The sequence below is a fragment of the Eutrigla gurnardus genome, assembly GCF_963514095.1.
Source record: "Eutrigla gurnardus genome assembly, chromosome: 12".
Lineage (NCBI taxonomy): Eukaryota > Metazoa > Chordata > Actinopteri > Perciformes > Triglidae > Eutrigla > Eutrigla gurnardus.
The window spans coordinates 21115679-21130880 of record NC_139926.1 but is presented as its reverse complement, the minus strand read 5'-3'; the positions used below and the strand labels follow the sequence as shown (position 1 = coordinate 21130880).

At 45.0% G+C, this 15202-nt stretch overlaps 1 protein-coding gene across 1 annotated transcript in view; it reads right to left on the bottom strand.

The window, feature by feature from the left end:
- Positions 1–5331: 5331 nt before the first annotated feature.
- Positions 5332–15202, bottom strand: part of igsf3 (immunoglobulin superfamily, member 3) — a 61691-nt gene continuing 51820 nt past the window's right edge. The window contains exons 7-9 of the mRNA XM_084023287.1: positions 12345–12755; positions 10290–10730; positions 5332–9694 (exon numbers count right to left, since the gene is read on the bottom strand). Of these exons, the coding sequence (XP_083879413.1) occupies positions 9444–9694; positions 10290–10730; positions 12345–12755 (1103 nt within the window). The 3' untranslated portion in view covers positions 5332–9443. The remainder of the gene's footprint in view (positions 9695–10289; positions 10731–12344; positions 12756–15202) is intronic.

The following is a 15202-nucleotide window of genomic DNA, read 5'->3' as shown; positions in this document are numbered from 1 at the left end:
AGTTCCTAACAAACTGAATAAAGTTGGCAGACCTATTGGAGCCCTGAATTGACCTTTTTATATTTATCTTGGCAAATGTTTTACATGCTTCTAAAAATTCTCCACAATGTGTCCAAAAATATCTCAATGTGAGAATATATCCCTTGAAATTATTTAATTAAAAAGGGAGTTATACGATATTTTTTGATAATAGGAAAACTGCATGATTTTAGGCATTTTTTACATCAAAAACAACAATCATTACATTTAAAGACAAGCTAAAGTGAAACTATGGAACTTAAAATGCAGTAATCAAGTACATTAACTCGAGTATCGAAATTGAATTACTTAGTATTTCCTTTTTATTTTACATTCAGAGGGAAAATTGCACTTTTTACTCCACTACATTTATTTTACAGCAACCGTCAATAATAACACTCCAATATAAATGCAAAATAACCCCAAGGGTTGTAGTTCACTGATACTACATTATGCTCTAAATTCTTCAGTACTTATACTTGCAAATTTGAATGTTGGATTTTACTTAAAACTTAACTTTATCTAAACCAAAACTGTTACTGACTTTTACTACTTTTTCATACACTAGGTGGCAAGTCTGGACAAAAATCCCCTGTAGTTAGGGGGATTCCAAACTAATCATATAATTAAATCGTAGGCGTATATATAATTCAGTTGTAAGTATGAACAAATATTTTACACGGCTCCAGATTATAAAGCCATCGCTGTAATCTATAATGCATTGGTTTCCGTCGTGTGAACAGCACCACTAACAGCACTGCAGAGACTTGGCTACTGAATAAGTGTATTAGAGTACTTTGGGATAATGATTTTAAACTTTAAGTATACTGGGTGTGTTATCTAACCGCCCTGTCAATATTAATCAAGTTGCGTCGTTGTTGGTCAAGTGACGGGCAGTAGCCGTACCGCCGACCGTTTTATCACAACAGAAAGAAATCCACGTTGGTGTGCTGGATCCAGAAATCAATATGTTGCATTGCATCTGTTGAGCCAGATGGAGCTATAGAACCGTTTTCCTGAGGACACCCAGCAAGACTAAAGACACGTCTACAGCGCGTCTCATCTCTTTTGTGCGCTGAAAGAATCCCCCCCTGTCAATGCGAATCATCCGTGACATACTTCCAACTGCAACCAGCTCGCCCTTAATAATGCAGCGTATGTCTTGGAGGCAATTCACAGACCAGTTGAAATATTGATGCCTGAAATCTGTATTTCCATTTCAACGTCACATATAATGGCAGATAATGTCATCACTTTTTGCCCGTCCCATTGCCTGCTCGGAGGTTTCGTATAGGGGCTCGACGAGAGAGTTTGTGTATAATACATGCGTTTTGTACGTCACCAGGGAATCTGACAGACGTGTTCTCTAATAGATGATGACAGACGTTTTGTACGCCGGTGTCACCGCCGCCTCGCAAAATAGACGGGGACCCAATTCGACGTGAGGGTGCAGACGGCAACCTACATGTGCGCCGCGCTCCCGACGCCATGTCGCAGTCTCGTCACCGGCTGACTGACAGCTCCTCTCTCCGGATCACCGTGCACCTGTTGATATACATATACATGCAACGAAAGATCAACAATCAAAGTCACTCATGAGAGGCTCTGGTGCCATGGCAACCATATCAGGTAGTGTCATTGGTGGTTAAAGGCAGTAATGGATGGGAGATGGCAGGGGCAGAGAGTAGAAAGGTCAGATAACCATCAGCACTTCACCTACATCCTCTAGAGCAGGGGTCTCAGACTCGTGGCCCGGGGGCCAATTGCAATATTTTGTGGCCCCCTACCTGAAATCAAAGCTTGGTGTTCGTGCGGCCTGTGCGTTTTTTTTCTTCACTTTATCTGCGTGAGTTGTTCTGTATTTTTTAACACTTGTGGGCTACCGTAGCTCAGGCTCGCGACAACACCACGAATTAGCAACGTTGGTCACTTTTACCGTAATTTCCGGACTATTGAGCGCACCTGAATATAGTATATAGTATAAAGGAGGAAGTAAGAGAAGCCTATGTTCTGATTTGCTATTCGTAAAGATTGAGAATCCTTTTTTTTAATACTTGAACCCCTCTTTTTGTGGAATACTTGATGCGGTCCAGCCTCACCCAGACTCTACCTCCAGCGACCCACAGCTAAGTTGAGTTTGAGACCCCTGCTCGAGAGCAAGTGTAGAATATAACTGAGAACACAGAGAGAGTTGAAGGTCCAGAAAAAAGATTTTACACTGAAAATGAGTCAGACAGCCATCATGCAGAGCTTTTGATCTTCAGAGCAGCGCCGCGAGGGAGCGTCTCAGTCCTCGGCAGAGGTGTGTGCAGACTTCAACAGGGCACCGCAGGTTGTAGAACCACACTGCGGCGAAGGCAGCCGGATCACCACACAGCAGAGCCCTCCAAAGGCACGTCTTGATAGGCCGCGGGGGCTACTACTCAAACCACAGGAAGACAAACCCCTCCGGGGGGAACAGCCAAGCCGGGTTTGAGGTGTGAAATCCGTCAGTTTTTTTACAACGGAGTCTCACACCAGCATCTTTAAACAGACGATGGCGAGAGTGAATGAGGGACCCTTGTATATTATATGCTGTCAAATATTCAAATACATTTGGTTCCAAGAGGAACATGTTTTTTTACATTTCCACCCCATTTTTTTTTATTTTTAATTCCTCTTGCATTTTTCTGCTGCCACTCAATTTATTCCATGTATTCCCGTCTGTATTCTCTTTGCCTCCCTGACTCACCCTTCCCCATTTTCTGGGATCATTATCGAGTAGAATCCTATCTTTCCACTCCTCTCCTCTTCTCCAGCACTAAAGGCACATTAGTGAGCCTCGCTTCGCCTTCTCCTGCTCATTCATAATTACTTGACTTCCCACAGGAGAACAAGATGCATATCGCTGATTAGCTCGCTGTTGTTACCACCATTTACTTATGCATAAAAGCCTCATCTGATTGAGTGTGCCTATTCTTATTAACAATTAAAAAAAACAACTTGCTTAGAATAATATTATAAAAGATCTCTTTGTTTTGCCCTGCAGCAAGGTGGGCTACTGTACAGTATAAACTGTACCTATAATGGTTAGCTGCGCTCTGATTTATGGCACAGTGTCAGAGGCTGCTTCTTCTCAGCACTTGTTTACTGCTGTGTAAAATGCCTTCAGGCATATACTGCCAAGCTTATGTTATGAGCTTATCTCCATAATTATTTATTTGGTTGTATGGATCTCTTCCTATGTAGCCACAACTCTGCTTAGGATTGGATTCAAGGAAATGAAACCCATCCTCCACCCTCTAAAATGTGCGATACATCAAAGCCATGGTTTTTAATGATGACGCGTCTCTGGGGAGAGAAATGTTGGTCGGCCCACCACTTTGGGCCAGACTGAAAAATTGACTCATTCTTGCTTAAAAACGCCTCAGGACTACTTTATTCCCTCCACCAGCTCCTGCACACCGAAGCTACCTCTGGTAAACCCACCTTTGAATAAAGAAAAGTCTTGCATGCATCGACAGAGGACGAGATTAGCTTTAGTGGGGAAGGTCTGGACAAAATGGCCTTCGCAAATCCCCCCTAATAATTTCTATATTTCATCAAGGTCATCCAGCCTGTCAGGTATTCCAATGTTCTTTTTAAAACCTTGCGGAAAACAAATAAAACAATGAATGCCTGGGACAGTTAATTAGCTCTACATCTGAATCTCTAGACTTCCTCGGAGAATAGACTAAATGCAGAGGTCCCTGGGGAGCGTTGCCGTAGTAGCAACCTTAGCATCAGTTTACTCCCATCGCAGGCAGCGCCGGTGGAAGTACGCACACAGTTTTAGTGTTGATCAATTATGGATGAAGAGAGAATATTCCAGCGTGCGTGTCAGTTTGCGTGTTTGTACGTTTGTGCATGTTTTTAATCCATAATGAATGGTGTGGGACCATCGGTGGTTTTGTTTGTTTCGGTGTCAGCAGGTGACGCGTGTGTGTGTTTTGTGAATCCCGAGATTCGGTTTTTCCGATGAGCAGCCTTAACTAACAGGACCCATAATGCAGCTATTGATTCTGTTTTCCCCTCCCTGCATAATTTACATAGATCACACTGCCTTCGAGATCACAGACTGCTGCTAATACATCAAGAGGAAAAACTGCAGTTAGCACAGGTGGTGCATCTGTTCCTCCACTTTCTCTTCAGCTACGTACTCCAGATATGAATGTTACAGTCGGCGGATGAAGAAGAGTTCTCGGCGTTCTTATCGACTCACACCAGGGTGAGTCATACCACACAAGGCAATGCGGAATCAGACAAAAGGTGAGTGCAACAAGCTGTGCACGGGCCTCAAAAGACTTGTCACACTCTACAAGCTGCTAATTTCAGAGCTCTGCCTCCCTTATCTCTCCTCTCCCGCTACGAAACAGAACATACCCTGCTTATACATAGTGGATGCTGAGCATCGTGGGTCGAAAAGTCGACATGTTCCCGCCGCGGTGAAAGCAGGAGACGGCGTGTCCTGTCCTTGCATCGTCTTCAGCGCCTCCTCGCTGATAATAAATCATAATCTACTTGCCAGACGACTGCCCTGCTGCTCCGGATCGTTAAGTACTGTCTGCCCATGTGTGCCCTCTGGCGTGTGCGTCCGCGTCAGCGAGGGCTGTGGATTTGTGAGCGTTACTTTAATGCAAGACAGATCTTTCCTCATAGCATGTGAGCTTGAGAATATTGGAGACGGAGAACAGAAATCAGTGGGACATAGTTGGATAGTGCTCGAAGGGGGGAGGGTTCAGTCTTTTTTCTTTTTGCACCCTGGGAAGTTGTGACGGAGATGACTGACAATAACATCAACAGTATCGGTGTGCCTGCTGTAAGTGCTAGCAGTGTCAATAGATCTTTGGACGTGGGGGAGACAGATCGTTGCTGCAAGAGTCGACCAAAAAACTCCTTTAGGGGAACCTCCATGCATCACAACCCAGAAAACAATCCACCGAACTGTGATTTCTCTTCCAGCGAACGCCGTTCCCCCCCCCCCCCCGCGCGGCACCAGAGATTAATGGAATGGCTGGCAGCATTTGTTCTTGGCTTCATTGGGTATGCGTTCATCAGTATGAGTGAATTCATGGGGAGGAGGAGTCAAAGAGCGGTTTATGAATGCCACGGACGGGTGGAAGTGATGTGTGTGTGTGAGAGGGAGGAAGAGTGAGTAAGTCCATCTGCGTTGGGTTGAGTTATGAGTGGTGATATGCTGTGGTTGTCAAACAAGAGCCTGGTTAACTTGCAGGAGGCCCTCTAAGCATAATTTATCCTCCGACCCAAAACACACATACAAACACAAAAACCCAACTTTACTCGGAGTAAATAAACCCTCAGAGGTCAAAGTCCGACGCAGACTCAATAGGACCGAGCTACTGGCAGGGCGTTCACCTCGAGTTCACGGCTAACGCACATAACAACACTGGATGTCCAAATACTGCAAAATGCATATAGTTGGAAGCAAAGCAGGAAGATGCACTGAATGTATTTTATTGCGATAAACCGACAATAGCAAAGTGCCTTTTCAATGGTCACAATGGCAACTATTTGATAGAATAACAAATGAAAAAAAAAAAAAAAAAAAATGTAACCCATGGTCATATAAAAATACATCACTGAAAATAAAGCATCACTGGCTGAACTGAAAACATCACCACAAACTATGTTACACCTAAATCTGGAGCCAGCACACAGCCAATACATGCAGCCCTCAAAACACAGCTACAACGCAGTCAGAACGCTCTGAGGAATCTCGGGAGGCAGCTATAGATGGTATTAATATTAGAACTACAAAAAAAAAAAAAAAAAAAAAGACACCACTCAGGGTTCAACTGTACAGCCCCGTTGGTGGCGGCGGCACTGTGACATCACACACTGCGGCCTGCACATCCCGACCCAAACGTCTAGAAAGATGAAATGAAATGTTCGTTGGGGTGATTTTTACACACTGATGCTGACTCAGCGGTTCAGTGGCACCATTTCACAACCTGCATCTGTGGGAATGTTCAAGGTGTATAAAATGCAATCATTCAGCCAATAAACACTCTCCAGTAGTTTTTTTTTTCTTCCTTTTTTTTCCCTCCTTTTTGTTTATGAAAAATAAAATCAGCTCCCTATTAGCATCGACTGCCAACGCAAGTCAATAAGATATCCAACCATTACTGTCAAAGCACACAAGAGCTTTCCGACGGCTCCATCAATTATTCCTCGTCGGGCCGGAGAATGGCTTTCCTGCTGTTTTTGATATATATATACGCTCTGTCTTGCAGGAGCATCACATCAGAAATCAACAGGAGGCTAAAGACTGTTTATAATGGAGAGAAAAAAGAGAGGTAGTCCACGCGCTGAATATTGCAGTTTAATGAGGCAACATTTTGACCGAGAAAAGTTTTCGTCAGGCAAACACCCTTAAGTGAGAAAAACAGGTGATATGTACAAAGAGAAGGACAACTCCGCCGCCAACGAGGAGATCACAACTTACCACAAATTCATTTTTCTCATGCACAGCATATTTCTGTCATTGTACATTTGTCAAAAATGTGTATTATACAGAATATAGTATACATTCTAAGGCTATGAGTTTATGTATATAGTGGATACATTTTTGTTTTTCTTGTAATTGTAGCTGAATTTCCAGTTTGCCACATAAAAAAAGACTTTGATGGTCAAAATGTTGCCTCGTTAAGTTCATTAGTAGATGCAATATGCAGCCGGTGTAATACTCGTCTCTGTCCGGCACCTCGTACCCTTGAAATCACTCTGTAAACACGTCGATTAGACAGCTTAACCTTTCCTTTGAAGACACTGATCGATCTAGTTGTAGCTGAATTTGCTGCATGTACATCACATTGCTAAACCCCCCCCTCCCCGTCCTAAACAGCTCCAGCGTTAGTCGGCGTGGAATAGTGGGCGGTCTACATGAAACGGACTGGTTACCTTGAAAAACAGTGAAGGAAGTTGAAATCTCAGAACTCGGTGGCTCGTGTCAGTATCAGCTACGTACTTTTGGCTTCTTTTTTTTGTTTTTTGTCTTTTGGACATAAATCTGTTTAATGAAGTGCATAAAAGCAAAGCATTAAAAAGACAATTATGAGCAATAATATTAAACACAATCTCCACAACAGCCATTCTTGAAATAGATTACTTCACAAGTCTCCAAAGGGCATCTGGAACTGGCAGTCATGTTGTAGATGACGAGGGGGACTGGGCTTTGTGTCGACGCAGGAAGTTGGTGGAAGGGAGGGGGGAGGGGCACTGCTTTGTCACACAAACACAATGCTCAAAGGGTTCAAAGTTTACAAAACATCAAAATTCCTCCTGCAGTATTGTCATGCAATATACATGTTGACACGATTTGAGACGAGTTCTCATCAGTCAGTCCAGTCTGGCAGTGAAAGGGTTCGGCCCAGGGTGGGTGGAGAACTTCACAACCTCTCCCGCTTTGACGCATTCCAGGGAAGGTGACGCAGGTGTCCAACCCCGCCGCCTTGCATCAGCGGCGCCGAGGACGACGCCTTCGAGCTAGAATCCATGATTGGAAGATGTTGTAACAGTTCGGTTCTTTGATCAAACATCCTACCTGGGTGTTACATCACATTTCACTAAATAAACGCGACTCAGGCAAAAAAAAAAAAAAAAAAAAAAAAAGCATTTAAGTGAATTCATTTTTGTGACTCGCCTGTTCAACTATTGTACACGTAAAAGCCACAGTAATTTTCATTATAGGTAATAGATATACAGTGTTTTGACACTGACCAAACTTGACAACCTGGTATGAAATGCTACAGACTGCAATGCGCAGGACAAATCTAGCATTTCTACATCTACCACATTGCCAACACACAGGCTATTGACATAATCTGCTTTGTGCAGTTGCCTGGCAACACAAACAGCACAATTTCTTAGAGAATTTCAAAGCAAAAAAAAAAAAAAGAAAGAAAAAATTTACAAAGCTATGCAAAGTAGTAAAAAAAACAATAAATAGAAAAATCTTTAAAATAAGCATGAAAGTCAAACACTTGCCCCCGGCCATCAATTTGTTGCCTTATGATGTGCAGTTTTTAAGTGTTTAACTACACATGGAAATCTACAGCGTGGCTCTTAACGAATCAAAAGTCTTCTTCTTTTTAATCTAATATGCATCTTGTGAGATCTTTTAAAGACTGGATGGAGTGGTCGTCCTGGGCAAACGTAAAGAAATGTGCAATAATTTAATTTCAGTCAATAACCCCCGGCTGTGTCGTTTAAGTAGGACAATTCAACTGATTAAACACAAGTGTAAAAACGACCCTTCTTGCCCTCAAGGCCGATAAACACACAGCGGGAGGTGAGCAGACATATTTACAATCCGCTTCCAAAACCAATCTCACTTTAAAACTTCAAACATCAGGTGCAGAGAACAGTGTGGAAATAAGGAGGTCTTGACACACAAAAAATAAAAAACGAACTAAAAAACAACAACAACCTTATATCAAAGTCCATATATCCTCAGCAGGAGAGAGCTGTTCATTTACTCACCATCATTTCCGACATCCCCCCCCCTCTCTTTCTCTGTGTGTGTCTGTTCGGAGAGGAGGAGGAGGAGGGTAAAAGAGCGGAGCGGTCTCTCACTAAGGCCAGAGTGTCTGGCAGTGTTTAAGTGGTGCAAGAGGACCTGGTCCGGCCTGCCAAGGCAAATTCATTGTGGAGGCAGGTGGGCCATCGCACATCCTCACTTAGGACACAGACTTGTGTGTCCTTGCCTTTGTCTCCAATGCAGGCTGGCAACCAAGTCATCGGCCGCGGACTGAGTCAGTGAGCACGGAGGATCACCATGGCAACCAACATAGTGGGCCAGGCTGCGGCTGCTCTTGGAATCGGTGCGGAGACTTTTTTTTCATTTTTTTGGCATCCACTCAGTTGCCGGAGTCGATGATAGAGTTCCCTCTCTTAAATGTTCTTCCCGGATTGGCCGATGATCTCAAGTGCGCAGTTTTGTTTGTTTGTTTGTGTCTCTCTCTCTCTTTCTCTCTCTCTCTTGAAAAATAGACAAATATTCGGAGTAATAAAAAACAGAATGCAGCTATGAGTTTCACAGAAAACAAAAGTGAGAGAGGCTCCCGTTACTCTCTTTGTCCTTCAATTCGCCGCTCGCACACGTGATCGTGCTAACATGGCACACACATTCCAGCCTACACACACACACACGCACACACACACACACACACGCACACACACACACACACACACACACACACACACACAGTTAACGTAAAACAGACAGCCACCAGGGTAGGGATTTTTAAACTGACTAATTCAACACAGCAGTGAACGACAGTAGGGTCTGAAGGTGGAGTCCAGATCTGCTCCCTGGCATTATGTTGGCTAGAACCTCAATGTGCGTGAGGGGTGGGGGGGGGAGGAGGGGGCTATAGGACCCTCGCTTAGTCGACCGAGCCGGGGTGCAGGCTGAGCGCGGGCGGGTCGAGGCAGGTGGGAGAGTAACTGAGGTGAGGTTCTTTAATCCACAGGAGGGGGGCGCCGTTCTTGCCCTCCTGGCTCTTGCTGTTGTTGCGGCTCTTGTAGCGCACCAGCAGCAGGGCGATGAGGAGGATGCCGAAGATGGGGAAGGGGTAGAAGAAGACGAAGTAGAAGAGGGAGTCGTTGGCGCACACCACGGACTGGAGGTTGGACTCTGTCGACAGAGAAACAGACGAATCAACGTTTTTCACGGATGCAAAAGCGGCCCTGAAGTAACTAAACAGTAAAAAAAAAGTAAAAAAACAAACTGAAATGTACTTTAAATTGTGTGTCGTGTAGAATGCCCTTCTCACAGTTACGGATGATATTCATCCGGTTGTTTACACTGGTGAATGAATCCGTTTGACATCTTTAGATCCCGGCGCTGCTTTTCAATACTTAACACCGGGGGGGCCGTCTCCGGCTCTGCCGTTAACTGAGCTCCTTTAAAATGAATGCTGCGAGTGGGGGAAGCCAGATCATCCAAAGATGACACATAATATACCTGAGAGCTCTTTAATTGGCCCATAATACAGATACTCTAACGCAGAGGACCTATTAGGATTGCGCAATATGACAGTGTTACCGTGAGACGAAACATCCAAAGAAGCAGCAGTTAATTACATCCTGTTCTATCTGTGGAGAAGCTCCCCGGTTTTAAATTGCCGGTATAATATTAGACGACAGCCATTGATACGAGTTTTGTCACAGTGTTCATTTTCACCTGCTATCAGAGAACATTAGAGGATTTTAGCTAATTGAGGACTTACCTTGCTGCATCACGTTGACGATGGTGAACCCAGAGTTGTTGGTGGCCAGGCGGTACCAGGCGTTGCGCGGGTTGAGAAGCCACTCCTCCACGTGGCAGTAGTATCGGCCCGCGTCTGTCGGCCGCGCCCCTTGAATGGTCAGGCTGTACTGGTCCGAGGTCATCCTCTCAAACTGCAGGCGGGAATTGGGCCCCGGCTCCTCCCGGGGGCTGCAGTTCCCGTTGCCGAACACGGCGTCGTGGCCGATGGAGAACACGCACTCCCTCTCGTCCTCGCCCGGCTGCTCCTCGTCCACCTCGTCCTCGGGACGCTCCACGTACCAGGACACGGAGAAGCGGGACTCTCGGGACGACTGGGAGGGAATGCTACAGCCCAGTCGGATGGAGGTGGACTCTTCCACGGTCACGTTGGTCTCCAGCTCCTCCACCTGCAGTCGGATCTCTGCGGAGAAGATAGGAAAGAGAGACAGATGGGGGGCAGAAGAGTGGAAATGTATTGACATTCACAGCATTTCTTGGGGAAATCAGGCACCATAGCACAATGTTTAGTCAAAATGACATTAACTGTGGCTATTTGGGAACCTATTTAAACCAGATATGGTAGATAATGTCATTAAAAAGTGATTCATCATTTGAGTAATCAAGGCAAACTTTTGCTGGTTCAAACTTCTCAAATGTGAGTAATTCCTGATGTATTTTCTAGAATGAACATCTCTGTGTTTTGGACTGTTGAACAGACAAAACAAGCAATTTAAAGATGCTCGGCCTATGGGGAATTGTGGTAGGCACTTCAACTTAATACTGCAAACAACACGAAACGTCAAATGGGTCAGCAAACAGGGACACCAAACTTTCAAAAATGTGTAAACGGAAGACAAAACCTACAGCTATCGCCAGTCTTTAAGCTTTCCAGCAAGGTTAGATCCAACCCCAAGGCCAGCGTGTCTGTCTGTCTGTCTGTATGGGAATGATACACCCTTCAGGGTTGGTACAATGACCCAGTTTCACTGTGGTTATAAAAAAATAAAATAAAAAAAGATGGCAGTGAAGACCTGGCTCGCTCGGGGTGCTCAAACACACACACAGTTTGGAGTGGTCTCCTTGTTAGAGCAACATGAGTAACAGAGAGGACAGCAGGAGGGCGGGAGGAAAAGGCGAGTGTTGGCACTCATCTCTCCTCATCTCTCCTCACGACAGGCAGATTCCTGGACGGCTTCCTTGCTGGATGCATTTTTTAGCAGCTTTTTAAATATCCATGCTATTTGTACAGCATATTCTATTAATCATATGTGGATCTTAATGGATCATTAAAATTTAAAACCTACATGTTTATGTATAATATACTTTACCTTATGATAAATATTAACTCAGGCCCCAGGAGAAGTTACACTAACAACCATGTGTTAACATTTGAGTTGAAATTAGGCTAATATAAGGTGCATATATTCCCACATATTCCATATTCTGCATTTGTATGGGTCGTTTAAGGAGTGGCTTCCCCGTCTTTTCCCTGCCAGCCTCGCTGTGACCAGAGTTCTAGTTGGACAGGTGCCCTATCTGCATTATAAACACCTGGCAGATGAACAGTGCTCTCTTTGACGGCTGAGATAAGTCACCTTCAGCCGGTGCGTAGAATATACTCGTAAAAAAAAACAAGAGCTAGACTGTAAAGGAGCATGTGATCATGAATGTGTGAATAAAGGAGCTCGGGGGAAATTCAGGAGAGAAATCGAGAGTTCTTTAGGCTGCAGGATGTCAGGGTTTTAGTGGCAGTATTTACATCAATGCTTTTGATTTTGAGTACTGGACAGGAGGATTAGATTCTCCTCTATTCCTTCTATGACAGATGGCATGACTTCAACCCGTTTCTTTGCCACCTGTGCTCTGCCCAGGACAGGTGTAAAGTCATCAGAGCGAGACGGCCTTGAGCAGAGAATGTGGGAGTGGCCAGGGCAAGGCCATTTGGAGGGGGTGGATGGACAATGTTTAACTGGTTCCCTGCAGTGGGAATAAATAAGCACTTGTTTAAGACAAACAGCTCTGACCGCTTGCTCACCTGGCTGCCTGACCAGAACCTGCGTGAACCCCGAGGACTCCCTGGAGAGCCGGTACCAGGCTCCATCTGGGTCACTCAGCCACTCCTCCACCAGGCAGTAGTATGTCCCAGAATCGCTGTTCTCCGCCCGGTTCAGCGTCAGCACGTAGAGGCGGGGGGACAGCCTCTCGGCCTGCACTCGCCGCCGCAGCCTCTCCTCTTCCGCGTAGGCGCCGTACTCGAAGGCCCCCGAGCGTTCGATCCTCAGCAGCAGCTCGTCGGCCTCGGAGCCGGTCGCGCGCCTCACGTACCACAGGACGGCGTGCTGGGAGTCCTGGCTGGTCTGGGAGCTGATGGAGCAATTGATCCTGACGCGACTGTCCTCCAGGTACACCTGAGACTGGTTGGTCTTTTGCACTCGCAGCTTGCTCTCTGCAAAGAATGAGGAGGGAGGAAAGGGGAGAAAAAAAGACAGTCATTCCTTTGGGTGCAGGGGAATGTGAGCACCGGTGACAGGTACACAATGCAATTTCTGTCTGGTGACAGACGACCCGTAGCTGGGTTTATTTCTGGTGGCAGCGGGGCAGGAAAAGACAGTGGTGCGAGGGTGGTGACAGAGACAAAGAAAGAGATACGGGGGAAAGAAGAATGTCAGGGATATCAAAGTTGAGGGGGTGGTAGGTCTGTAGGAATCAAAGGACAAATGTAACGTAAGATCTTGAACAGCAGAGGAGACGAGGGTGAAGGGGGTTTGTAAAGTTGGGCTATGGATATTATTAGGTGGGATACAAGAAAGAAAGAAAAAAAAAAGCGGGACAGGAGGTCTGACAGTCTGCCAGAATGTGAGGAGATAGAAGGAGCACATTTATATGAAGTCAAGCAGGGACTGGAAGAGAAGAGATAAGAGAAGGAGGAGATGATGGAGAGGTGTGACTGAGATGTCAGGATGGAGGTGAGGCTGCCCTGAGTGCTGTGACAGGGTTGGTTACAGAGACATCGGCTGTGGGATAGGATTAGCTGCAGGTACATCAGGGGTGACTGTGGCCACGGCCCCACTGTAAAACGCTTGGGGGGGAGGGGGGGTGATTAGTTCAGCACAGGGCATGAAGAACACACACACACACACACACACAAAACATGGGGTCACAATAAAAACAATGATTTACACCATACAATTCTTAAGCATGACAGTCCATGATTTGTTTCAAACTATTATAATCTCAGGTGTATTTTCCTGCACTCAAACGCATCTTGAATAACTGTAGAATGATTCCGTGCAAACGTGCATCTCTCACAGCAACGTTATCCTCGGCAATAACGATTTGATTGGCAGCACTTTCTAGCGTTGGCGCACCGCCGGCGAGCCGTGAGTTGTTTGTTGGCCGAGGTCAATTTGGGGGAAACAAATTCTCTTAATTGATCTAAGCAGTGGACAATTGCGGGATGTCATGTTGCCACCCCTACCGCAGACACGAGAGGAATAAAAAACAAAAACACATCATGGTAAACCAATAAAATCTATGCACTAGGGTCGAGTATTGGCAAGAACCTCACGATACGATACGTATCACGATACTTTGGTCACGATACGATACGCATCACGATACTTTGGTCATGATACGATACGTATCACGATATTGCGATCTAAATAAAGATGAAAACACAAGTACCTGTATATGTACATCAGATGATATTGATCAGAGGACAAATTGAGTCAAAACTGTTTCATTCAAAACAGCCTCTCCATTTTATTAATTCCCATGAAATTTACTGGAATAAATATTGAAAATAAAATGAAAAAGGATAAAGTACTGCATTCACAACACGCGATATATTCCCGTATAGATATTTTTACCCACCCCTACTATGCACATTTGCACAAGGCGCCCATCAATTGCAGCCTATAGTTTAATGGATTGGATGTAAATTGGACTATATGGATATTTCATGTTCAAAAGCTTTCACTCAATTCTGACTCAGATTCATCTCTTTCAAGTATTCGTTAACCAGACTTGGAGATGTGAATGTGTAAGACAAACTTCTTGACAATGATTGCTTCTTTTGTCAATGAAAAATAAAAAAATAAAAAACTCAAATTGGTGCGACAACTTTCAAACAATTCGCAGCCTTGACCAGGATTTGTAAAACATGTTTTTTGTTTGATTTACTGAAACAAGTCATATAAAACTCCATTCAATTTTCCTCTCTATGCTTATCTCCCAATGTCACGTCCCCTCCGAGCTCACAATAAACGTTAGTATCACTGACTGACTGCAGGGTCACGGCCGTCTGACCTGGAAACCTTTCCCCTCACAGATCGCTGCGCGTGCTCAAATGCTAGCTGCTTGTGATTCTGCACATACATACAGCATGTATGCTTGCGTTTGAAAGGCGTACGACTGCCAGGCATCGCCAGACCACCCTGTTCGCACGAGCATCTGAAATAAGTCGTTATCACTGCCGCGGTACCCACAAGAGACATGGTAGGAAGCCTGACAATCTCCCCCCATCCGGAATTACTGCCGAGCCCGCGGAATCCTGGCTCTCTTCTTCTTCTTTTTTTTCTTTTTTTTTGAAGGAGAATTACCTCTGAACCTCCTGAAGTAGAACCATGCAGGATTGGATTGGCACAGGACAAAGCAATTCTCCGCCGTTCTCATTTGAAGTTTGAATCCGCAGCCAGGAGAAAAACTGGAGGCTGAAAGCCTGTTGCCGTACATCAGTGTTTACAGAAATGCCTTTTCAAAGCTAAAACAGGCTAATTATTCAAGCCCTATTAGGTAGCATCATGAGCTATTACAAGTAATCGTAACAGAGCGCTCACTCAAGCAGAGAGAGAGGGACGAATGGGAGAGCAATCGGCAGAAAGGCTGGTAATA